Consider the following 27,258-nt stretch of genomic DNA (forward strand, 5'->3'; position numbering starts at 1 on the left):
ATTTGCACTTGCAGTGAATGTATTTTCTAATAATGATCTTCATTTGTGAGATATTGTCATATTGTTAACCTGGATATAATACGCTCATGGTTATTTTGCACCATACACCACACCATGCATAAATGGTAGGTGCCTTCAAGCAATCGGCTGATATTTCTCTCTCTCCCTCCCTCTAACTCATTTGCGCTTTTGATGTATCCAGTTTTCAGTCTAATAACATTTAAACCTTTCGAAGACAACCAAATATGATTCATTTCTCTATATTCTATTCATGTCTGAACAATGTGTGGTGTGTTACCTGACCAAAACAATACACACTATGGATGCATAATGTACATACATGGAGTTTGAGGATCTATATTTGTCTTTAATAAAGTGCTCATGTAAAACGAACAAGAGGAATAAATGACAACAATATAAGGTTAGGTTCATTCATGTTATTATCAAGTAAGCATTGTATTTATCAATTTTATTGTAACATGCAGTGCATGCATGCATGCATGTGTGTGGAGGGTATGCAAATTCAACACAATTTATTTGATTTCTTAATGCTATTTTTCAGCACAAGATAGGCTATACATGGCAGCCAGTATTAATGGTGGAGGAAGAAGCCAGGAAAACCCTGGAAAGAACCACCGACCCACGAGAAGCTACTGGCAAGCTTTCTCACATACCAACATTAGACAAGTCCGACACTCGAACACATGCAGACAGAGGTGAGATTGCAGTGATCTGTAACTGTGAGCGCTTTAGACCACTCAACCACTCGGGCCCCAATTCTCCTGGTAGATTAGGAGAAGCAGCAATAACAAACTTGTGCTAACACATATCAGACTTTGTACAACAGACAATCCCATAAGCTCTTCTGGTGTTATGACCAGTACAAATTTCACACTATACTTGATCGTCTGAGCTTGATATTGCTTGAACATAACAGTTATCATATGAACCTCATTTCTATCAATATTTGCCTTGATGTACTCTGTAAAACAAAGAGCTTGACCTGGACAAAGTCAAGGCCATGTCAAGCCAATAATTAAAGCATTGCTGAAAAATGTGTGAAACATGTGACCTTGACCTTGAGGTCAAAAGGGAAAAGTGAGCATGTAGTACATTGTATCATCTTAGCTTCATATTGATTAAAACAATGGAGGAACAAAATTCATCAATGAATTTATGTGTAAAATATAAAGAGATGAAAAAACTGCAACACCTCAATGCAAAATTTGTGGAACATGTGACCTTGACCACAATCTTCTATGACTGAACTTGACCCCAAGATCAAGTATATGTAGAACAAACTGTCTTAGCTCCAAAATGATTCTTAAAATGTATTGGAAAAAATCAATTATAGGGTTTGGAAAACATAATCACAATCATAACAAATAATAGGTTTATGATCCAGCAGGCAAAAAATGATTTAATCATAGCAACAAAAGATGGCCTGAATACTCTTTATATAGCAGACTTATTTCAGGATGTGCAGTTGACCCTTCATCATTTTGTGCAAGATAGCTGTATCAGTGCCCCAGTATGCATAAAGCCCCTTCCCTTATTGCTGGTTTGAAACTGACTGAAATGGTGCATTCCAAGCTGGCTTACTGAATTGAATGCTTGTAATGCCAAAAATGTTGTTGTTGTTGTTGTTCTAGGGTTTAATGCCATTTTTCAGCACAAGATAGGCTATACATGGCAGCCAGTATAACTGGTGGAGGAAGAACCCTGGAAAGCCCAGGGAAGAACCACCGACCCACGAGAAGCTACTGGCAGGCTTTCCCACGCTAGCAGAGCCTTGGACTGTAATGTCAAAGAAGCAGGATGGTCAATTTAACTGGCTGACAAAAATGTCTTACTGACTGTGCTTAGTTTCAGTACCAATGAAAAAGATAGTCAACAATTATGGACAGAAAATATAAAGAAGAAAAGATGAAATCTGCATAAACACGGCTGCATTTATCTCCAGCGCAAGGTTAATTTGTACAAAAAAGGACAAATGTCTAAAATAAATTCTAAAGGGGAATTTTTACTCAAGCATGTGCAATTAAAATCAGCTACAGAAGACTCATGGCACAGGAGGTTGATAAAGATAAGATACAAATTCATTGAATAAACAAAAAATGTAAATATATCTGCAACCTGTGTTTTTATTCTAAGTGACCCCAATTTCTTTTAGTTGATATGTGCCCACAGGCCCCATGCTTTGCATTCTTGGAATTAATATCTGTACATGTAGTTTTGGCAGAAAATATATATTTAGACCCCAAAAATATCATAGACCTTATATTTGGACCCATTTGTTCCATAAGTTTTATATTTCCTAGATTTAGTTTTGCCCCTGATCAAGATAGTGCCAATTCATGGAAACATACCTGAGTCTGTGAAATGAAAATTCTGTAGAAACTTGATGCACTCTTCCAGCCCGGCAAATATGGTGAATTCTCCATTGAATGGATTTTTGCGGAAGTACAGGTCAAAGACAGCCTGGTCATTCATCTTTCCACTCTTCCAGTAGGCATAGGCCATGGTGATCTGGTATAGATCTGCATGAAAGAGAGAAAACATGGATGGAAACAAAGAAGCAGGGGCAAAAAACATTTTCAATTTATGTAATTGAGAAATGAGATTTTTTTTCTGATACAAAAATTCAGATATGACTTTCAGACTTTATTATAATATTCAAAGCATGTCTTTATTGTGCCATGTTTGATAAATAATCAGGACATAACAAGCATAGTGTCATCCAACATAGACATCAACTCAATGTTCGAGTTTTTCACCTTAAGTGCAAATATTGTGAGACACTGCATTTAACTGTATCCCAAAGCAATTTTTATTGATAAAATGCTTTCACTGCAGCACCTGTAAAGACAAAGGGTAATGTATTGATAGGTTAAAAGAGCTATATATTCTTATGTTACATGTTTCATCTCGAATAAACAGTAACAAAATAAAGAGTGAAAACACCAAGCTTTGAAAAATTTAACAAATAATTTATTTGCATGGAAATAAACTGTAAAAATTGAAAAAAATAAGAACATACAATTTTAAGAATCAAATCCAAAAATAATCCTAGAATAATCCACGAATTAAATTTTAGATGTCCTAATAATGAAATGTTCTAATGAATTCAAGTCCCAACAAAGAATCCAAAATGGAAAGCGGTGACGTATACTGTAGTCAGTATTGTGCTGTTGTCTACAGTTCTTTGTTGTTTCAGTCAATTATATTCCAGTGTTTGAATTTCAGAATAAAATTTAAATAAATGTCTTTGTCCAAGAATTCTGTATGAGCACTCAAATATTTCCAGAAGGAAGAATTTATCTTTTGGAATCCAAATAATCTGAATAAAAATTAAATTGTAACTCCACCGACACAACAGATACTTTCCAGTGTAAAGAAAAGCCCCAACTGACCAAATATCTCTATAAACAAATATTATACAGTAAACTGAAATGCAAAACAGATTCCTGGATGAGGGTCACGTGATTTCATTCTAGAAAGATTTAGAAAATATCTACAAGTCTAATGTACATAGCAAAGTACAGAATTGATTTCACTAACACCATTCACACACCAAAAATGAATTTTAAAAAAAAGTTTTTTGCTTGACCCCAGTCAAGGCCAGGAACTAAGTCAAAAATAGAAACAGTGTTTCTATTATTAGGCATCCACGAAAAGAGCCAGGTCAAACTGAATTTTCTGGAAAATGTCAAACTCCTAGTAAACAAAATTACATTACAATGACATGTAATCAAATTAAAAAATAAAAAGATTTAAAAGTTACAATCAATTAAATTAAGTCAAATATAAATTAAATCAAATATACATAACAATATTATAATCAGCTTCATGTAGGAAGTCTCAGAAAAATTGTACATTTTCAAATGAATATAAAAATGTGTAACCAGCAAGACAAGACGTGGCAAATACATGTATGTACACTTATTGTATTCCATTCTGATATAACCATTCATTCTTCTGAAAACAAGATTTCCATGATGGGCATCATAAGGACACATAAAGATAGGCTTTGTTTCATTTAGTTCCAACTAGATACTTCAAAATATCTTTTGGTGAAAACCCCACTCTAATACAACTATGCAGTGAGGAGTACTAGATACTTCAAGACATCTTTTGGTGAAAACCCCATGCTAATACAACCATGTATTGAGGAATACTAGTAGCCACAAACTATTTGGAAGAGCATAAAGTATATTTTCATAGTTTAGTCCCATTTGTCTTCAATTCAACATGGAAATACATTAAATTTTGACCACTGTAGATGTGTTTTCAACCTCACAAATGCATTAAACTAGAAGCCAACAAAGAATTTATAATGCAGAATATTATAAACCTTCAATGTTTTGATTGCTGTTTTAAAATGGGTTTACTGCCATCTTATAATTTTTACCTCTGGCAAGTCTGGCCAATGTTAATGTTATCTTACAGTTTTCATTACTCAAAGTAATTCCCATCTTAGAGTTTTAATTACCAGGGTTCTTCCTATACTAAATACATGTATACCGGCCGCCATGTATTGCCAATCATATGCTGAAAATGGTGTTAAACACATAGGAAAAACAACCACTCCCAATCTAAAAAACATCCAAGAAAAATTCCTGGGTTGTCCATCACCTTCATTAATGAGAGGGTAAATTTAATACCAGTCTGTAATTCAAAGAGCTATCACAATTTGGTGGAAGTGATTTCGTAAGTTATATTGTACTTTCAGTTTCAATTTATGACAAAATACAAATTTGAAGACATAGCTGTTTGGAAAATAAAGCAGCAAGTCTCAGTCACATACGAAATGGCTAATGTTGAAATCATTTGACATAGATCAGTTGGATTCAAGGTAAACATTTATGGCAAAGGCACCTTCAGTTTAAAAAAAAAATGTCCTTGGTACAAAACAGGCGATGAACTTGTTAGTCTGCAGACTAGCTTTTATTATATGCTCATTTAAGTCTTTCCATAATTAATACATTTTTTTCGTAAAAGGAATAAACATGAATTTTGCATATCAGTTTTGGTTGCTGTCTCGCAGATCTGAATTGATTCAATATCATTATCGATCTGTCACTATGTCTTCCGCATCATAGCAAAGCAGGTGCTTGTGTGATGTGCTGCTGACGACCAAGTTTCGTTTTTAAAATATATGACCAAGGGCTGAAAAGCACCACACACAAATAAATGAGACACGACAAATGAAAAAGGACGAAATAAAATGTCTAACCTGTAAGAATGGGCTGAATAACACCATTCTGTGCTTTGCTTTGAATCCGTTGAAAATGAAAGTCTATATTTTCCTCCCCCGACATGTTTCGTGTTGCCGTCTAAATTAGGTCAAAGGGGAAAGGCCATCGAAGATCAATATTCAATGTCACTTCACTGTTTAAAATTGCTGCTGTTATTTTCTGAGCGTCTTGATGATAGTGATAAGAGAATACGAAGGGAGATAAGTCTCCAATGCGATGGCGGATGATGGCGACGAAGGAGCAGATGGAACAATTCCTGATATACATCAAACTTCTGCTTCAAATATCGACGAGATTCTACTTATTAAACGGTAACCAAAGTGCTGCAAGAAACTAAAATCAAAGAAAGCAAACCGATTTTCTAATTTCAAACATAAGTTAAAAATGGTGGTCACTGCATTCGTGGTCAATATGCATAAGGCGAGAACTGCGGTATGTAAGGCCCTCGTGTTATTCAAGAGGATTATTTGGCCGCATACTACAAATAAATTTGTTTCGATTGATCTTTGTACGCAGACAGTAAGCCGGGCCTCGGTGGCTGAGTGGTCTAAAGCGCCCGCCTTTACTGATCACGGCACTCTCAAATCTGTCCGCGTATTGAAATGTTGTTGACCTCAAAATTGAACCGCTGATGCCTGTCGTACCCACAGGTGCTTGACGCGAGCCGTCATTGACTTTTCTGCGTTGTACCAAACTGAAGTTATGGGCTTCGAAACTTGCCTTTTTACTGCTGAGACAAGTCCGAACTCCTATGATAATAAGTATAACCTTTTGAGCCAATAATATTTCTGCGTTGACGTGTGTGCCGAATAGTTTGCCTATTTTGAAAATAGAGACACATGTATACGATGTATGTGCAGTGAAGAAGACAATGTCTAATTCTTGCCCGGAACAGGATTCCTAAAGTTAAATCGAGTTCATGGTAAGTAAAAACTTACTTTTGCATCGACCACTGTTCCGTAATTCAAGAAGGGATGCAACGTAGAGTCGCAGACATGGTACATGTTACTCTCATATCCGGTATTCACATGTGCACACACTTGTCCAGAAAGACAAAATTCATGAAATTGCCACGTTTCAGAGCATGTAACTTCAGTTTGGTACAACGCAGAAAAGTCAATGATGGCTTGATGAATAGAAAAATATCTCGAGAGTAAAACAAGCCATATAGTATGGTCGTGTATCTTTAAAGATGGAAATAACAGAAGGAAATCGAGGGTCATTGGTGGAACGAAGTATTTGGAAGTTCCGTATCTTCTCTCTTATATATTATGATAGCGAGGATCCTATGTCAGAACGGGTCATGGGGGTAATCTATGGTAGTTTTGTCACTCTGTATGATTGTTTCCTCCAGATTTTTTCTTTCTTTCTCAACATCAAGCTCGTGTCTAGCACCTGTGGTCGTACCTACTGTAACAGGCTGTGTCACACTAAAAACTTGAATTTTAAACTCCTAAGCCCCCAAACATGGTCTATCTATGAAAAACGTGATTTTCAGCAATCCCTCACCCCCAACCAACATGTAGGTCTCCACTTTTTGTTTTCTGACAGTAGTCCTACAATGTAAGACATAGCACATGTTTTTTTTTGTTTTAGTGCTATGTCTTACTATCCAAATAACAGCCTTGTATAGCGTGCTTCGATGTTGTTGACATCGGAAAGAGTAGTCAAAGTTCCAGGAATATCTCACATTTGGCAGCATATATTGACAATCTTCCACTAATTTATGTGTAATTAATATACTTACTATGCTGTCTTTATCCTGGCGGAATGAAAATATGACACTAGCAAATGGACGCATTTTAATGTTCCATTGACATACATTTGAATTTGTTGCAATGTAATGGTAGTCGAGGTAGGCCGAAGCATGTTTAAGTAGGTTTGTGTGGCGGATATGTTTCTTGAACAAAACAAAATGTTGCTTTACCGTTCCAATAAGCATAATATATTTTTATTCATTTCGTTTATTGAATAATATTTCAACTTAACCCGATTTCAGCATTCCCAGCTTTCATCACTATCCAGTCAACTGAAATGTAGGCCAATGAAACTTGAAAACAGGTCCATTTCTTTTGTGATAATTTGAATTTATTAGAGAAAAGACATCAGAGTAAGTAAATTCTGACTAAAACATGACTTTACTTTGTAGAAAAGTGCCATTACAGGGCTGAGCAAATTTTTTTTAACCACTAGTCCAGGACAAGTGGTTTCAGAAAATTCGCTAGTCCCAATTTCTCTTCACTAGTCCCACCTTACTCTTCACTAGTCCCACCTTACTTTTCACTGGTCCCAAAATGGTAATCACTTGCTGAGATTTGATGAGACGTATGTACTTAATCCACAGAAAAAAAAGAACGAAATAATATACAACATAATTATTTCTTAAAAGAATTTAATTTTTAAAAACATTGGTTGTTATACATTTGGCTTCTTCAGGTTCATGTATATATGTTTCAGCTGATGGATTTAAAAATATGTCCATGTATCTGTTTGCCACCTTCCGATTCATATATTCAAGCCAGGGATAACAAGCCCACTCAATACCCGTCTTACGTTTTGTCCCTCCATTTTCAAACAAATTTACCTTTTCCAAATTGCCGTTATTACCTTCCTTGCAAAAATAATTTAGCAAACTTATTTTATCCGCAGAGTAACTATCAGCTTGCTTGACAACTACTTCTAAAGTGATCATAAGATCAATTTTATCTTTTAAATACGAACTGAAACAGCTCATTAATTAGCGTAATTGTTTTGCTTCAAACACAATATCGCACGTGAAAGTTATTCATCTGTATAATCAATTGTAAATTAAAGAATCATTACTGTCATTTAATCGGTTCATAAAGGAGACCAACACTGGTGTAGGTAAAGTACCTTTCATTAATTTATTTAAACTGACCCGCTGGATTAAAATCATAGTGAGCCACTGGTTATGATCTAGACTGAGTAAACTCATTGCAACAAAACCGCTTACAACACTGCTAATTGTTCATACTGGCTTTCTTTTGTTTGACGTGTTTTGATTTGCCGATAATTTGGTCGCTTAGCCCAATATGCAGTCAAGCAGTAACAGGATGTAAATGTATACACAAATAGGTGTAGAATCAAGTATTCAGTACGCCCAGAGGGCATGATTGGCTAAATAAAGGTAGATAAAGTGATTAAAGCACAAAAATTAGGACTAGCCCGACTTTTTTCCAAAAGCACTTGTCCTGGACTAGCGACTTGGAAAATTTTACTTGCCCGACTTCAAAAATGACTAGTCCGGGATGTCGGGCTATGTGATTTGCTCACCCCTGCATTATTTTAGTTGCCAGTTGTGAGATATTCCTGAAAATTTGACTTTCATTATGATGTTTGTCGATATCAAAACACACTACACAGCACTGTTAGTTAATGTCCTACTGTGAGAGAGTATCCTTCTGGCGAGTACCAGTAGTCGCTTGTATTCATCTGTATTAGTTTTCCTTTTTTCTCCCTTCTCCTTCCCTCCTGCACTCTTCCTGTGCTGCTTTTTATACTATTCTGCTCCTGCACCCTTCCTTTGCTCCACCACTCTGGTGACCTAGTCATTAGAACGTCCGTCTCAGATGCGGCAGGTCGTGGGTTCAATCCCCAGCCGAGTCATACTAAAGACTTACAAAAATGGAACTAACACCTGCTTCACTTGGCACTAGGCATGGTGTCAGGATAATGTGACTGGGTGGGACATCATGCTACATGTCTGCAGTATGATGCCCCAGTGCTAGACACCACTATAAACTACCACACTGCAAACATTGTAGTGATATGACTGAAAAATTGTTAAAGCTATGTTAAAAATCCAAATCACATACACACATACCTTCCTGTGCTCATTATACTCCGCTACTTCTTGTATTATTCTCATACTCCCTCCGCCTCTTCTTAAGAGTTTAGTGCCATCTTTACGTGCACCCTGGGAGCTTCCTGTGGAAAATATAAGGGACATACACCCAGTTTTTCCTATTCCCCTCTTGTAATATTCCACTCTTTCACAGACTTCTCGTCCAACAAATGCCGAACACTTTACCAGGCCTTTCTCACACTCACAATTTAAAGACACATATTTATGAGCAGAATAACGGTATATCAGCATAATCAAACACATAGAATCTTGAATAATGAACGCTCATCAATGCATTGACGTGCAGGCCCATGGATATTAGCATGGAATAGAATCTAGCAAAATTATGAGCTAACAATAGGCAATTAAAATATTTCAATATATTTAAAGCTGATCTAAGTCATTAATCTGCCTTAACCAGCTGAATATACATTAATAGTTCTTATTCTTGATGTAATATGCGAGCGGACATTGTTGCATTGCACATCGCAAAACCAGTCAAAAATGTCATTTAAATCTTGGTACATACATAATTCACTTTCCATTTGCTTCATTTTCAAACTGCTGCTGAATGATCTCCTTATTGGTTACAATGTTTATTCGAGTCTTTTCAGCATAAAATTGTTCAGCAAGTTGCCCCTCCTCACCCCACCCGATGTCTTCGAGTAGATAACTGACTTTCTTCTAAAGTAATATTTCCCCATTTACATGATGACATGTTAATATTTGGTAATGATTTATTTGAATGTTGCTAACTGTGTGTGATTTATGAAGACAAAACTTTTGTAGAGTCGATGAAATGCCTTCTTTGTAAAGGAAGTGATAAATGTAATGTCACTGGATTTTTCAGTCTTTGTCTGGTACCCTGTTTTGTTCAAGGTTTATTTTTGTTTGTGTGTTAATCCACAAAATCTATATTTAGCCTATGCTGGTTGTTATCATCAAAGAAGAACTCGACAGATGTGTGAAGCCCAAAACTCTATTATAACATTGTTGAGTTCATTTCCTGTAAACGTCGGCTTTTATAGATAATGATATACTGTAATATTAATCTTAGAAAGGTATCAACAGTAGAGATACTCTGATTTTTTACCTTACGTCACAATATGAAATAATTGTTGGTTCTGGACACATTTGAAATAAAATGTATCCACTTGTGAGGAGAACATTTTACATTGTTAGAGGGGTGGCCTATCTTGAGGGGTACTTTTGAACACAAACTCATCGGTGTCAAGGGATTCTGGCCATAAGAAGCAGGTGACCACTGGTCGGGGGGAACATTCAAGAGGGGGGCAACTGTACTTAATTCACTGATAATAACTAGGGCAATGTGTTGAATCCTTTGAAGACTGCTTCTTAGACTAATCATTTATGGGCTAAGGAGTAAGAATGGACCCAGTTACCACTGTCACTAACCTGTATAAATTTATCTTTTATACCTTTAAGCATATGTATGGTTATAGAGTGGGATCTTCATAGTTTACAAGTTATGACCATGGGCTAAGTCTCTGAGGGGATTGGGGTGGACCCAGGGGTTGATGTCAATTTCATGTATCAGTTTGTCTTTTTATGTCCAGTAAGTGTATTTATTATATCGGTTTTTTTTATATTTTAAATTTCAATTATTTCCAAGTTATGACATGTTGGCTAAGTTTCTGGAGACAGGGATAGACCTTGGGGTCGGTGTCAGTTGTGTGTATACATTTTTGTTTTCTTCATGTTCAGTCAATGTCTATATAGCTATAGGATGGGGCTGTCAGTAGTTTATCTGTTGTAATCCAGTGACTAAGTCTCTTGGGGTTTGGAAACACCTTGGGGCATAACCTAGTGGCTATCCGTCTGACATACACTGCCTATCACTGACCCAAGTTTCAAGGGTATAACTTTAACAGTATATGGGGAATTCAATGTTATTATAAACACATGAATGAAGTGTCAGTGATATCTTCTTTCCATGGATCATTATGTAAAATTGTTGGGATGCATTCTTTACACTAAAATGAGAATGCACATACATTTTTTACATTGGCAATAACTGCAAATAGAAGTATTGCATGGAAGCAAATCAGATATATATTAACACAGATGTATTCAATATACAATACTTTTTTACAAATGATTTTGTTTATTTTTCAAATTATATGACCAATACACATGTAAAGACAATTGATTCTTAAGTTGGTATCCAGTGGTTAATCACTCTGTCTCAGTCTTTTCTTAGGCAATTTTTCATGCCTTGGTTTCTCAAAAGGCATGGTGGAGTTGCTCAACACATGAATATTGAGTTGCAGTGGTGATTTTTTTCAGTTTTTTAATATTCCAATGGATGATTTTAACTAGCCCACCATATGCATGAAGAAGCAAAAAATCGCATGGTCTGTACTTTGCAGCAGTATGTACAGGTTATCACACTGTATCTTTCTTATTTAAAATCTTGGGGTTATTAAATCAGAAGTATGTACAGGTTATCACACTTATCTTATTTAAAATCTTGGGGTTATGAAATCAGCAGTATGTACAGGTTATCACACTTGTTTAAAATCTTGGGGTTATGAAATCAGCAGTATGTACAGGTTATCACACTTGTTTAAAATCTTGGGGTTATGAAATCAGAAAATTTTGGCAAGTTAATGTATTATTAAGTGGTTTATATCTTTATTGTTTTTCTTTGACTTTTATGGTATTTTTCTTTCTGTCTTCAAAATTTTCCTGCTATTTTTCCATTATATTAGGATCAGTTTTACAAACAAATATGTTTTCTGTTGATTATCTTATTGTCTTTAAAAAATGAATGCTATATGTTGATTGTGTTAAGTATCAATGCCCCTTAATTAAGTCCCTTTGAGCAACATTGGATTTTTTGTTTATAAGTCACTATGCAAGGTTTTGTTTCATGCCTGTTAAGTATAAATACAGTAACTATTGAGGATGAGAATGTTGATATTTCCATGCTTTAAACCATTGGTATAGTCCATTGTGGGTACAGGTGGATGCAAACACCAATATTAGCAGAATATCTGAATTTTAAATTCATGTCCAGTGGATGAATACTAGTATATGTGTTTATAGGGTGGAGATCTCAAAAGCTGATAAGTTATGAGTTTACAAGTTATGATCTGGGTATGGGAAATATAGGATTTTTTCTTAGATGATTTGATTTTAGTTTTGATTTTTCATTATAAATCAGACATAGTCACAGACCTTTAGCAATGTATATCAGACAAAATCAATGTCAGTTGGCATTTTATATCAAAGTCAATTTTATTTGGTATTGTACATCAGACAAAATCAATGCCATTTGGCATTTTATACTGCAGTGAATGTCCTTCGGCATTGTATGTTGAAATGAATGTCATTTGGCATTTTATACTGCAATAAATGTCTTTTGGCATTGTATGTTGAAATGGATGTCATTTGGCATTTTATACTGCAATGAATGTCCTTTGGCATTGTAAGTTGAAATGAATGTCCTTTTGCATTATATATTCAGGGATGGTCCTGGCTTTTAAAAAGCTGTCGCCAAAAAAATCGCCAACCTCAATATTTTGTCGCCAATTTTCAAAAAGTGTCGCCAAAAAAAAGTAGTGTACATTTTTCCAAGTGTTAATTTAGTCTATTAATGTAACAGGCAATGAAAATTACAAAAGATGGATTAGTTAATACTTTAAGTACAACAAGCATTAACAAAATGTTACAAGGTGTTACATGAAGATCCATCGCGATTTTAGGGCTGCCCACTTGTTGAATGCAGTTTCAAAGTCTAATTTTTCACATCTGTACATGCTGATTCTCATTAAATTCTCGAGAGATGAGATGCAGAGCTTATTTCTGATGTCAGTTTTTATGAGGTTCATCTTACTGAATCCACATTCACAGTCCTCAGTGCTGACAGGTGACACCAGTAGTCTCTCAGCAGCCCCCCCACCCTTTTATGGCTAGCTTCACAAAGCTTGTAGCGAATTGCTTCCTAAATCCCAAGAATGATCACTGAATGCTGTATAAATTTTCTCGACAAGAAAAATAGGATCTCCATTCCCACGAATGAAACTTACACGAGTCAACACCTGGCAATATTGGACCGTATATATAAGCGTAAATTCACACCCAATTTAGGGATTCTTTCACTCCTGTATTTTGAGAAATAAATAATTATTATTAATTATGCAAAACTGTTTTTTTTTTTGCTATTTCTTGTTGCGGAGTTGAAGTCTCTGCAGCCATAACATGGGACTGATGGCAAAAGGAAAAGATCAATGAGTAAAATGCTGCACTGGCGACAGATGTAATTGTGATTGAGATTTTTTCCATTTGCTTTGTATTTATACACAGTAGTCGGTACTTCAAAGGTTATCAGTTTTCTATGAAGGTTCAGCAAAACTATTGTATTGGTATATGTATAAAAAAAAACAGAAGGATTAGCCATACAATTAATTGTATCTGTTCTATTCGCGTCTTCAGAAGTCGGTCAGTTGTAGGTATAGTGCAGTAGCATGATTGACTGTATCGCAGCATACAGTACTCAGCCCAGATGTCAGCATAAGCAGATTATGATGTAACAATGCACTGTAAAGATAGGGTTGTCAATAAGAACAAAGGATCGTTTGTGTAACAGATTGATTCCAATGCATTGCTTAGTCAAGTTTGTGGCTTCCTAAATTTATTCAGTCCAAATCCATGATTGTATGTACAAATTAAATAACCAAAAAGTATGTCGCCAAAAAAATCGCCTGATGGGATATTTTTGTCGCCAATTTGCGACATTGGCGAAGCCCAGGACAATCCCTGTATATTTAATGAATGTCTTTTGGCATTGTATATTGAAATGATAATAATGTTTTGTGTATCAAAGTCATTGTACACATATTTTTATGTTAAAATGACAATCTGTGTCACATGTGCGAGCAGGCAAAGCAGAATTTCTTGGAATTCCTGTTGAGTATATTTTACCATTCATAACATTGTTTTTGGACTTGCTATTATTCATGAGAACTTTCACACCTAACTCATTATAATTAACAATTTGACTTGCAATTTCAGACTTTCAAAGAGTGAGTTAATTCTAAGGCTCCTTTTGTCCATGTGCATAAGTCTAACTGTTGGACTAATGATTCTTCAAGTGGAACTAGCTTGGCAGTCAAGAGAGGTATGTTGAGCTTTATGGATTTAATCAATGATTAACAATGGAACCTGTCCATAGAGAACACTTAGAAAATCATGAAAGTTAGTTCTTTATGAACAAGTGTTCTTTTTATACAGTAACAGTGAAATAAGCAAGTAAACTAAGAAAGGGGTTCATAAATAAGTCCTTTATAACTAGGTGTTCTTTATAATGTTAATAATAATTAAGTCTTAGTGCTGTTAATTGTTTCTAAATTATGCAACATCAGCATATTTTCTAAAGCTCGGGGGAAAATGTCCAATTACTTATACTTGGTGTGATTGATTTGTGGCAGTTACTTGTGCATGTCCTCAATATTACTTGATTTTATCCCTGTCCTCTTCACACCCAACACAGTTACTTGTCCCTGTACTCATTTTACTCAACAGATACTTGTCCATGTCATCATTTTTCTTAACACAGTTACTTGTGCATGTCCTCATTTAACCCAACAATGTGAACGTATCCATTCACTACTTGTTATCTTACTTATATATAAAAAACAGGTACCCCAGTGCAAGATTGATACTTAAATGGGTAAAATTCAAAATTTTTTAAATTTATGTCTATAATAAATACAGCAGTTTAAAGTTACTCCGTTATCAAACTCAATTGACCAGCTTCAAAAGACAGATTAAAAATCCATAAGATAATATACTCACGGAAAGATGTTCAGAAAATCCTAGAAGTGTGCAGAATTATCAGCAAAGAAAAATCAAGTTTTGTGGATATAACTTAGAGTTTTGTAATTGCAGTGAGTTAATTTATTTATGCAGTTATCAGTTTTGGTCATTTTGCAAAACAAAAGACATTTATATTAACATTTAAAGATATGGATGCTCTTGTACTAATTATTAATCCACATTGATTTAGCCAATCTGTGACATAAATTGTAACTGCAGATCCAGGTAATTAACAAACATAAATGTACGTTTTTCATACAGTTTTCTGTAATTATGGCATGTATTATATAGATTGCTCTTCCTATGCTTAGATTATGCTTTTTTGCCATCTATATTAATAATAATTGTGCTTATACCTCTCTGAGGTTGGTATGTTTGAACCTACAACAAAGCAGTTCAGGTTCAGATTTAATACAATTTCCCTTTGATTGGGTACCCTAGGTAACTGATCATTAGGACTGAAGGGTACCTGGTAGAACTTTCCTTAAATTTTGACATCTCTAGAATGCAAATTTAGGCAATAGCATTTTAAAAATACCATGTATACATGTACCTGCTTATTAGACATGTTTAGCTGCAAACAGCAGTAACCCTGATATGCCATCACATGTAGCAGCATATTAGGGCATGTGTTGTTTGTACTATTGGTTATGTCAAAGAAACTGCATAGACCTAGATCAGATGATGCATTATGTGACAGCAGATCTATGTTCGTTTAGTTTGTGATGCAACTTATAAGAAAGTGTATGATATTTAAATATGAAGTTTGTTCCTCGTGTTTATGCAATTTAATGCATGTGCTGTCAGTTTTCTCGGCCCCAAAAAACAACCAAAAGTTGAATTACCAGGTCTCGTAATAGTAGACATGTGCTTTCACTGGGTGAATTGCAGAAATTGCAGTGGTTGGCAGTACTATCCAGTGTACTTCATGGCAGGTTTCAACCTGTTTAGGTGCAGGGTAAAATGTTTGCTAAAGCCAAAATTAACTATGCATGATGCTTGAATACTACTGTAGGATCAGCTCGTGCCTGCTGCCACAGAGTCTCCAGGGGCAAGGCTTTTTTCCAGTCTCCTTGGTATCAAAAAACGTACTTTTGTTGTTGTGTTATAAAACATCAAACCAAAATCGAAGTCTAGTCATCTTGTAATTGTTAGCAGAATACAATCTGGAAATAACTGAGGGACAGCAAATAAACTATATTTGCATTTGAATTAAGCTACCGTATATACTCTTTTAATTGCTACTGCATATATCTAGATGTTACATAATGTGCATCATGATCTGTCTGTTAGGCTTGATAATTGGAACAAGCAGCATATACCCTGATCTGACAATGTATTATGTGATGTCAGATCAGGGTCTTTGTTGCTTGCAGTTAGCCATGTATGCTAATAGATATGGTATATCCATGGAAATAAATTAATATGTACAAAAATGATGTGATAACCAAAAATGTGCCAATTTCCCTTCTTCAGTTATCTTGCCATTCAGATTGCCTTACATTGCAGATTGCCTTATCTAAGCATGTTAGTTGCCATAAACTGCCATTCTAGTTGCCATAAATTGTCATGCTAGTTGCCATAAATTGCCATGCTAGATGCCATAAATTGCAACGCTGGTTGCCACAAATTGCCATAGCTGCCATAAATTGCAATACTAGTTGCCATAAATTGTCCTACTAGTTGCCATAAATTGGCATATTATACTAGTTGCCATAATAGTTGCCATAATTTGCCATGCTAATTACCATACCTGTATATATTTACAGCTTCTGATGCAGCTGACTCATAGTGATGCAGGTTTTTATGATTTACTGGATGAAGTGGATGTAATACAGCAAGATGAGATATGGGCTTGGGATCCTGTCCTCATGCTTCTTAAAGTCAACACATCTCTTTTTGTTCACTGAGGAGCAACAGACAGTCCAAAAAAACACATATCAAGAGAAACATTGCTTGAAACTTGAGAGACTAAATAATGTCATTTGTGGTAAGGGGCCCTGTCTTTAGGGATGAAATATGTATGTAAACTGAAGAAAAGTTTTCTTTAAACTTGTTCCTTGTTACCAAGTGACCTTTATGTGCATATGTCTCATATGTGGATGTTTCATTTAAGTGGAGGCATCTTCTGCATAAGTTTTCACTAACCTTTTTTAACCCTTGAAAAAATGTGTGTTGGTAAGGGACACTTTCTAGTAGAGTTCATTTAAAGAGACAAATCTACTCCAGCTGTACGTCTTTTTGTAACTAAATTTCTTAGATGCAGGATAAAGTACAAATAGTGTTTATTCTGACTTAATTTTATCTGTTTTTATAAAGTAAACATGTTTGGCGTGCAAATCAAAATGATGTGTTCATTACATTATGGTACTAGCAATGTGACATTGTATTTTACCTCAGTTTATTGTAGTGCAATGGAGAGGTTGTATGTGAAGTAACACAGTTGCAACTTCTGACTTATAAAATAATAAAAAAGAACACTGTGCATGCAGTGAAAATAGTTCAAGTAAAATAAATAAAAATGAAATGATAAAGTAAAAAGATATTTTGAAAGACTATGTTAAATCTTTTGTAAATTACAATTGACCATAAAGACTGCTGAAGCTTCCTGTTCTGGAAAACCGTTTTTTTATTATATGTATTTTGATAAGTAGAGTCTATGATTTTCAGCCTTTGAAAATTTGAAGATATTATATAATACTTATTGAACTTCAATTTTGTGGGCAATTAGTTGTAGGTGGATTTTTTTCATGCTTTTTTATGTAATGACTATCATGTGGATCTATATTCAAGTAATAGTACTGCAAGAAAATGTATATCATAGATTTTGGAATGCTTGTATCTTTAGCTATGTAAAATGTTGTTTTTCAAAAGGTTAACATTTCAGAAACAACCATCCTTCCAATGAAAAAAGAAGGTGCAATCTTAATCCAGCAAAACCTGTTTACATGGACCCAAAGGTATCACTTTTTTTGAAAAACAGGAAAAGAATAAATTATTGTTTGCCGCAGTGTCCATTGCCTTATACCAAATATAGATTGTATTACTAATATAGTAACAAACTTTATGTTCTTACTAGAATTGGTAACAAAGAGTAGATCCAGGTTAACTTTATATATCAAGAGGAGGCAACTAAAACAATCTAGGTGAATGATTATGTGATTATCTCCCTTGGATATTGTTCCTCTGGTAGTTCTTCAAACAATTTAATTCGAACAATAAGCCAAGAATTCCTCAAATATATTTTCGATGTTAACATGAATTCTATTGTGACATATCAGGAATATAAAATTAGAAAATATATGGATTAATTTGGGCAAAACAATGAAAGTAGTAAAATGGAACACCAATAACAATATATCCATGTTGTGATCTTATCTAGATTAGTATATTATTAGTATATTAGTATAATTTCAACCCTCTAAGCAATGACTATTCTGAAGACGTTGAATTTATACAGAAAACTTTGTTCAGAATTGTTAAGTTGTAGCAACTGTTCTCTTGGAGAATGCTCCATCTATTCATTTTTACAGTTACTGTATATTCTCGTGTATAAGTTGAATCTAGCTGCGAACAAATAGATCCTAACCTTCCATAACACAGACCTGCCAACACTTACGATTTTGCCGTAAGTCTTACGATAATTACCTTGAAAATATGGACTTACAGCATAAAAGCAAAAGCTACAGAAAAATGGTCATTACCAAAAAATCAGTAAAATTTGTTCATCTGTGTTTGATTTGGATCCATGTTCCATGTTAAAAGTAGTGCAGTTGGTAAGGGAACCAGACTAACTTTACAGCAGCACATCAGATGTTTTAATCTGCATCTATTTGTTCATGTGAAGCATCTACATGATTAAACTGTTGATCATAGACTTTTTTAAAAAATTGCGTCCAGCAAGCGATGCATGTTTAAGACGAAAGGGAAAATGAGCCTCTTGAAAGTGTTAATAATCATCACAGGAAAAATAAAAAGGAATATTCAGATCCTTGTGACTAAAAGCTGGCAATGACATGATTATGTTTATTGGACATCACATGCCAATTTGAGTATGATTCATGGCAGGAAATATGATTGCCATTGTCATGTCAAATGGAAAAAGAATTTCCAGGAATTAATCAAGTTGAGAGACAGCAACAAGCCATTGAGCTTCATAGAGTTTGGAACTAAAATTTGTGCACTGTACTAGTGGTAAAATAAAGTCTACGCGTGCTTTACAAACTTACAGTTGAACATAATTTTTATCATCACTGCACATTCCAAATACCGAACTTTTAATTACATTTTCCAGCCTTACAATAGCAGTTTATGATATTTTGTTAGACCTTACTGAAAACTTGTCACACTTATGGGAAAAAATCAACTGCCTTACTGAGATGGACTCGTTAGGGTTTGCAGGTCTGCGTAACATAATCTGTCAGCAGATCAGGATCTGTGTTGTTTGTTTAACCCCTAGCAAACTGCATAGATTCAGATTTACCAGTGCATTATGTGATAGTCAAACTGCATCAATGCAGTTTGCACCTGGACTCAACTTATAAGTTAGTACGTGTGCTGTTTCTTTCTTTTCATTGTCACAGGGATTAAAACAAGACTCATGAATACATTATGAAAATTTATGAAATTGTGTGGAGTTGAATTTATGTATCGTTATATTGTAAATTGTTTTTATTTGCCCTGCTTTGTTGAGCAAGCTTTTATCTGACCACCCAGTTATGATTTGCCCTGCTTGGTTGAGCAAATTTTTATCTGACCACCTGATTATGTAATGATTTGTATGACGCTTACAGTCAAATTGGTTAGCAGGGCAGTTTAGTCTCACTTTTGTGATAGTTGGATGATAGCCGTGACCCTCATCTTGGGTGTCAATTCTGGATCTGGTCAGTGGTGCTAAATGAGAAGATGGATAGAGTAAGGGGTGGGTGAAATGGCAAAGTTCTTTCACTTATGTTCCATGTCTGAAATGGGTTGCAACGGTTACTGTGATAATTTTCCTTTCTTTCACCTGCATGTATATAATGAAACATCTACATAACATTGACCATGTTTGTTCATTTCCTATTTATTTTGTAAACTGTGAAATTGATTTATTGAAATATAAACTTATAATTCCTTTCCCTAGTCCATACGTAGATCATTATTGTAAGGTTTTAGCCCATTTATTTGTATCTTGAAATCATTGATAATGTTATAATGCCTGAGATAATTACTAATGACACCAAATTCATTAAAATTAAAAATTAAATCAACTGTATGGCTGCAAAAAGAGACTATGTATTGTTGATTATGAAGACCTGCGGGAGATGCTGATTTTTATAGAGATAGTTTGTTTTTGACTGAATGACTTATAAATTGATACATAAATGAGATGTTCGTTCAGGGAACAGTTTGTTGATCTATCTGTAAGCTGTTTTTTCGGCTTCGGTTTCACCATAGTTTTTTAGTCCCACAAGTTTCGTGTTTCAATGAACTGTTGACAAATAAAATCAAATAATGGGATTTATCATCACTCTATGTAACAGGCCAAATAGTTTTAATAAGTATGCATGAAGAATTCATGCAAACTACTTTTTGGCCTGGGGAGGGGTTGGGGAGACGGGGATCAGTAAATATGCAAATAATCATCCGATAATTTTCCATTAATCTGAAGTACAGATATATTTTATCCCAGAATTAACTGTGATTACCATATATATTAGTGTGCAAGTCCAACTGAAAACAATATAAACCCTTGTCTACCATTTCATAATGTGAGGGCACTAAGAAGTATTTCATTTTATTTTGGCATTTATCTTCCATATGCTTTGTTTAAATATTGACATTAATATTCTCTGTGTGTAGTGATATAGTGATAGCATTGTCCATCTATCTGTGGACAGATTGGTTTCTGCAGTACGACTTTAGTTTGCTATGGTATTTTTTTATCAAGCCATATATGTGGCTTACTCATGGGAAGAGGTAAAAACCTATCCATTTTAGTGCTACTCTGTCCAAGCTGAATCAGCAATTTTCCTTCTGTGTTTTTTTATAACCTAATTCTCATCAAACATTTTAGGTACTCTACACAATAGCCAGGACGTCCTTTTTGAGACAGGTGAGAGGTGAATGACCAGGGTCACTAGATGTAGACCAGTTTGTAAAATTTTTGGTTTTTGGTTGACAAGTTGATTTTCCATGATCCAGTTTTCATCAGATGTTGAAGTTAGTCTGCACTTATGGGGAGTCACCTCCCTGTTGGCTCTAGAGCACAGAGGTGAGATTAAGGTCACTAATGCTAAAATTATCAAATTGGGCTCCCCCTGATAAGTTTACTTTAAGTTTCCCATGCCCAGTTTTGCTCTTCATAGTTGCATTACTTTAGAGGAAGGGCTGCTTCCCATTGAGTCTGTGATTAAATGATCAGTGTTGAAAGATATGAGGTTGTTAAGTTGCATTCAGTGTACACCTGTAACAGTGGTCAGTCAGGGAAATCAATCATTATTTTGTTGGAGGTTTTTGCAAATTTCTAGTCACAGAAGTTTGTAAATGGAAATATGTTATCTCATGATTATTGTTTTGCACTTAGGTTTGTCAGAGAGGAAATAAGAGAGTTAGCTGTATGAAATTTGAGACCAGCCTAGTTTATTTAGGTATTTTGATTATGTGGCTATTGTGCTTAATTTTGAATCAGACATACATAGTTCAATCTTCAGTGACTACTATCCTTTGTTCATTGCTTGCTGCATCTGGTTTTACTTCCATTACTAGCAGCTGTGAGGAGTGCATTTCAACAACTTTGAGATGCAATCTGGTTGAGATTAAGGGTTGAATCTACTGGTAAGAGAAAGGGTGTAACATTGGAAGGTATGTGATGTCACTTAACCAGTGATGCTGGTCAGGATCATTTAGTCTGATGGTATGTTTGCCAAACTGTAAAGCAAGCATATTGGATTTGATTGTAAACATCAATTTTGCTTGATCTTTTCCCAACTACGTGACGAGATATAGCTAGCATATTATTTATAATAATATGCAGACTTGTTATTTTTTCTTGGCACAGGTTTGTCTTGGACAAAATCAGTCATTACATTCTTGAAAGAAAAATCCTAAAGAATGCTAAATTCATTGATTATGAAACGTTAAATGCAAAATTGGATTCTTATCCTCTATGCCAAAGTTAAATCATGCAGTTGAGAAACTCGTCAGTCCTATTTTGGCACTCTTGAATAACCCATGGCAATTTTTGCTGTTGATCTTAGTTCAATTTACTATGCTTTACTTTAGACATTATTTAATAATTTTACCGGTAGATGTTTTTAGTTGGTCCTAAAATATAAATCCCAAAAGCAATATTGGTTTTACTTGTATTTTTTACTTCACTCTTGATGGGCAGAAATTGTTACAAATGAGATATGATTAATTCTTTTGTTCAGGGAGGTACAGTTTCATTAATGCATGGTTTCTATAACCATAAATTTAAAGATCCAATGCACAATCATTCTACTGTGAATACAATTGGACAGTAGATTGTTGTCCTCAATTCATGAATTTATATACCAGTACAAATGCAATTTTATCAAAACATCAAAAATGTATACCCACAAAAATAACTTAACATTCACAATTTAGTAAAACCTGTTTTATAGGTTACCTCTATTCAGCAACCAACTGTTTGAAACAGCTACTTTTTATGTCATTAATGTCCCATAAATCATTTTGCTGTAGAAATGTATCTCCATTAAGCAGTCACTTGTCTTTAGAGGCCACTTTCAGGAGGTGGATATTTAAGAATGTTATTTTTTGTGTTGTACTTGCTAAAATACAAAAACTAACAATCAAAAGCTGGGCTTAAATTTTTAAAAAATCTGAAACTTAGTCCAAACTTGAGATTTAAATTCTTTGTTGTGATCTATTTATATATCAGACTTAAGAATTTTGGTTTAAAGCACAAAATAAATGTATTTTATGTGCGTAAAATAAATGGGTTTATTTGTTTCTTTTATAACAAAATCTGTTTACCTTTTCCTTCTTCATTCATTAGTCTTGAAAGAATATTGTTTGTCCGAGGGCTACAATTTTTGTGTAACCTGAAAATACCGATGCCAAGATATTAGTAACCCCTTTCTATAGGCATGAATTTTTTAGAAGGTTTTGCATATCAAATACAATGGTGGTATATCCTAGAACAGCGTACATTCTATTCATGTTCATTAGATGGATGTGAAGTTTTTGTCAGAAAGATGTATATTATATGCTTGTAACAAATATAGATGTGGATGAAATTGATAATTTAGGTTTGAGTTTGTCCTTTCTGAGAAATGCATGTACTTTATTGTTTTGAAAGCTTTTTGGTTTGTATTCAGTTATTATCCCTATGCTTTAATGTGTGGGGAGGGGGTGGGGGGTAATGTATATTTTGATACCCTTAATTTGCCCATGCATCTGTTCATATCTTTGTCACTTTCTAAAGCGGCATGTGCCCAGATGGTAACTGATATCTTTTTTGAGGTGGGGGGTCCTCCCCTGTGGATCTCTGGTATGGGGTCAAAGGTCAAAATACAAAAAAATGCAATTGACATGTATATATGAATTATTTTTAATCAAATTTAAAGCATTAATTTATAGCAGGAAGACATAAAATTTGTGGTAAATTTAGGATTGCGATCCCTGTGTCAAGGTTCGAAATTAATGGGTGGGGAGATGTGTAATAAAGTATATAGTGAATTTAGGATTATAACCACTGGGTCAAGGTTCGGAATTGATGGGAGGGGAGATCATGATAAAATGTATAGTGAATTTAGAACTATGATCCCTGGGTCAAGGTCAGGAATTGATGGGTGGGGAGATGTATGATAAAATGTATAGTGAATTTAGAACTACGATTCCTGGGTCAAGGTCAGGAATTGATGGGTTGGGTGATGTATGATAAAATGTGTGGAGATTTGTGATGAAGAATGATGGAAGCAGCTTTTTGGTTTTGTCTGTAAGTTGATGATTGGTATCATGAGAATGGTGAGTAACTTTGTGATGTGTACAGGGAGACAATTTACATAGCCAGTTATAATAATTATTGCATTTCTTTCGAGTTTTTGCATACACATTCTGATCAAGCAGGTTCTTGGTAAAATATTTGTTTCTTGAGGGTTATGTTCTTTTTGTACTCAATTATATAATATCTATACCATTTTAATTTTAATTGTATAACAAGTTCTGAGAACTTATACTCTGCAATGGATGTTTGTTGTAGTATTTATTTAATTTGCAAATTTTGCTTTCCTATTTAACACCAGTAATGTAAATATTATTAATTGCTTACAAAACTGATTAAAATATATTTGGAAAGAGGTGCTAAAGTTTTGGCAAAGAAAAAGATTATTTCTAACGTGGCTGATAAAAAATACAGTATGTACTTATTTATAAGTTGATTCTGATTGCAAACAGCATCAATCCTCATATGCTCTCACATAATCAGGGTCATTGTTTGTTCCTCTGATTATTCCTAACAGACTGCATAGGCTCAGATCTGCCTTTGCATTATGCAACAGCAGATCTGGGTTTATGCAGTTTGCAGTTGGATTTGACTTATAATCAGTTATATACAGTATCTCTGACAGTCATGTAAGTGGTTTAGCTCAAATCACAGTCAAACCATACTATATATTAATGCCATTGAATACTATTTTGGGACACAGTCCAGGTAATTATTTCTTGTTTTAGAATAAGTCACTTTTTCAAAAACGCACATATTTTTGTTAAATTTTGACTGCAGTTATCAAAGAGACTAGTTACTTTCTTATTGTACACAAGATTTCAGTTATTTTTGTTCCGATTGACAATCCTATTTGACTCTTAGGAGAGATTTGTTGTTTATAGATCTGAATATATGATAATTTACATAATACTTGCACATTGCATTTAAACAGTTATTGTTTGGTTAAATTCTAAGAGCTTAAAGCTTTCATCACAAGGGCAATGTCCAAAGGATGTCTTTATCATAAGAGTAATGTTCACTATGTTGGGAGCTTACCACTTGGGATGTGCTTTTTCTTACCCAGTACGGTTGTGCTGACTGAAATGTCAGATTTCTTTTTCTTCATACTTTAAGCAGTAAATGTAAATGGTATATATATATATATATATATATATATATATATATATATATATATATATATATATATATATATATATAGAATAATTGCCCATCCTATGATGGGAATCAAAAAGAACTAAAAAAAAGAAAACTAAACAGATTGGAATGAGGGAGTTTATAAAATGGTTTGAGCATAGAAAAAGAAAAGAAAGTATTAAAAATTTTGGTATACTGCTACGATTTGTGAACTCTTGTTTGGCAAGTGGGGGACACAGAAAGAAAGACAAATGTTGGTGTTTATATATATATATATATATGTGTGTGTGTGTGTGTGTGTGTGTGTGTATGTATTATGGTATTATGTTCAATATAATCAGTTATATTTATACTGTTGTGTAGTGAAGTTGATTTATTATGTTTTTGTTGGCAATCATGATGGTTTTGTCAGTATGATGGTTTGTTTTATAGCCATAGTGAGTTCATCATGAAATTGTAAGTCTATGTGATATATCAATATTAAACGTGCTTCAAATTCTGGACAGTGCAACACGTTTTTCATTCAGTTTTGTTTCAGGAGATGTATGTATACCATGTACAATGCACACTAATGTTATTGAGAACTTGTATATTTGATTGTAATGGTAACTATGTAAGAGAAAATGATTAATTGGCCAGAATAAATATATTTCAGTAACTTTTAATGCTTTTGTGTTCTTTTCATGCTTTTATGTTGCAAAAATGTTGAATCCTATTATATTCTCATTAATCAAGGCTTGAATTTAACACTTGCTTACTTGCAATATGTGAGTTAACCATGGAAAGTGCAAGTTGAAATATTAAAGTTCTTGCTTTGTTTTGTAAATACTGATTTGGTATCTTAGCAAAAAACAATTGAATAAGTTTTTAAACTATAAACAAAGCTTGCTTTGACATAATTCCTTTTCTTTGAGATCAGCTGTTTAAGCATATAGTGCTTTAATGCCTAATACTAATAAATACATATTGGCCTGTGTGTAGCCTTAAATTATATTTTTCTTGGTGCAGCAGTTATTTTTTATGCCCAAGCATTTCATTCACAAAATGATTATGTGCAAATATTTCTCCGATGTTAAAAGACATATTACATTTTATTACTAGGTCATTATGTCTTTTCTTATGACATGTTACTTGTATTTCAGATATTTGTGTCATATATTATGCTGACCTACCCCCAGAAAATAAAGTTCCTCCTTAAACATAATTCAGACTGCAAGATGGTGAAATTCTGTATTATCTTTTTTCTAATAATCTTTCAAGGCTGAAAGACTTGAACTTGGATGCGTGTAATCATTTTTAAACCATAAACAAGCATTATGTTCTTGAAACAAGAGTCCCTTGAATGGACTGGCACTCTGTTGGAGCAACATTTGCAGGAATCTAAGATGAGACAGTTTGTTCTGTAAGTTTATTTTCTTAAACTGCAGTGTTGAAATTATCTCCGGTATGCTTATTAAACCCCAATATATGGTAGTAAGTTTGGTAACAAAAGTATTTTCTTACATGTGTGAGTTGACATTTTCACAACATACCCAATAATGCAATACAGTATTCTTTATCTTTGACCTTTAACCTGATATCATGGATTCTAATTTATTAAACTTGTATCAGACTGTGTTAATACACGCAACATAATAAGTCGGGGTAAACATATAAATAATATTGATGGGGTGGGGTGCAGTTTAAGGGTATCTAAAGGTAAATTTGGTTGAATTTTAGGTGTATGTGTGTTTTGTATTTTTTAACATAGCTTTAACAATTTTTCAGTCGTATTGCTACGATGTCTGCAATGTGACAGTTGAGAGTGATGTCTAGCAAGGGGCATCATGCTGCAGACATGTAGCATCATTTCCCACCCAATCACATTATCCTAACAACAGGCCAACCAGTCCTAACACTATAACCTTAATGCTGAGCACTAAATGAGGTCTGATAGTACCATTTTTATGTCTTTGGTATGACTGGGGGGGTGGGTTTCCAGCTGTAGAACCAATGACAGAAGATCCTCCACCTGGCATCATTGATCTTGGATGTCACAACTCTACCATCCTGAATGATGCAACTGGCAACCTGACATGAAAACTTGTTTTGGCAGAGAGATATCCTGAGATGAGCCAAGTGTGAAGGTGGAAAATGTGGAATGGGGATATCTGGTTTTGCTACAGAAAAAATGTGGAATGGGGATT

The 27,258-nt window shown here is 34.4% G+C and overlaps 2 protein-coding genes across 3 annotated transcripts in view; one reads left to right on the plus strand and one right to left on the minus strand.

Moving 5' to 3' along the window:
- The window catches only part of LOC149783710 (nicotinate phosphoribosyltransferase-like), a 63,271-nt gene extending 57,919 nt beyond the window's left edge, over positions 1–5,352 (minus strand). Inside the window, exons 1-2 of the mRNA XM_089931951.1 lie at positions 5,237–5,352; positions 2,370–2,540 (exon numbers count right to left, since the gene is read on the minus strand). Of these exons, the coding sequence (XP_089788077.1) occupies positions 2,370–2,540; positions 5,237–5,321 (256 nt within the window). The 5' untranslated portion in view covers positions 5,322–5,352. The remainder of the gene's footprint in view (positions 1–2,369; positions 2,541–5,236) is intronic.
- Positions 5,353–5,459: 107 nt separating this feature from the next.
- On the plus strand, positions 5,460–25,737 carry LOC149783711 (uncharacterized). 2 transcript variants are annotated; one of them, XR_016413659.1, is made up of 4 exons: positions 5,460–5,569; positions 14,161–14,266; positions 16,734–23,768; positions 23,842–25,737. XR_016413659.1 is itself a non-coding variant. In XM_089931952.1 (3 exons), exons 1-3 carry the CDS (start codon positions 5,475–5,477, stop codon positions 16,872–16,874), a joined length of 342 nt encoding a protein of 113 aa, XP_089788078.1. In that variant the 5' UTR covers positions 5,460–5,474; the 3' UTR covers positions 16,875–25,737. The 2 variants fall into 2 exon arrangements, 1 of the variants encoding a protein (XP_089788078.1); XM_089931952.1 differs by having other exon boundaries at positions 16,734–25,737.
- The last annotated feature ends 1,521 nt before the right edge of the window (positions 25,738–27,258 follow it).

The sequence above is a fragment of the Sinohyriopsis cumingii genome, chromosome 14 (assembly GCF_028554795.1).
Source record: "Sinohyriopsis cumingii isolate HCF-2022 chromosome 14, ASM2855479v2, whole genome shotgun sequence".
In the NCBI taxonomy this organism is placed as follows: Eukaryota; Metazoa; Mollusca; class Bivalvia; order Unionida; family Unionidae; genus Sinohyriopsis; species Sinohyriopsis cumingii.

Excerpts from the sequence above, each read along its gene's own strand:
- LOC149783711 (XM_089931952.1), top strand. The coding sequence starts at position 5,475 with ATGGCGGATGATGGCGACGAAGGAGCAGATGGAACAATTCCTGATATA. Across the intron at positions 5,570-14,160 it reads GAGATTCTACTTATTAAACG|ACTTTCAAAGAGTGAGTTAA; the intron begins GTAACCAAAGTG and ends TTGCAATTTCAG. Across the intron at positions 14,267-16,733 it reads TAGCTTGGCAGTCAAGAGAG|CTTCTGATGCAGCTGACTCA; the intron begins GTATGTTGAGCT and ends ATATATTTACAG.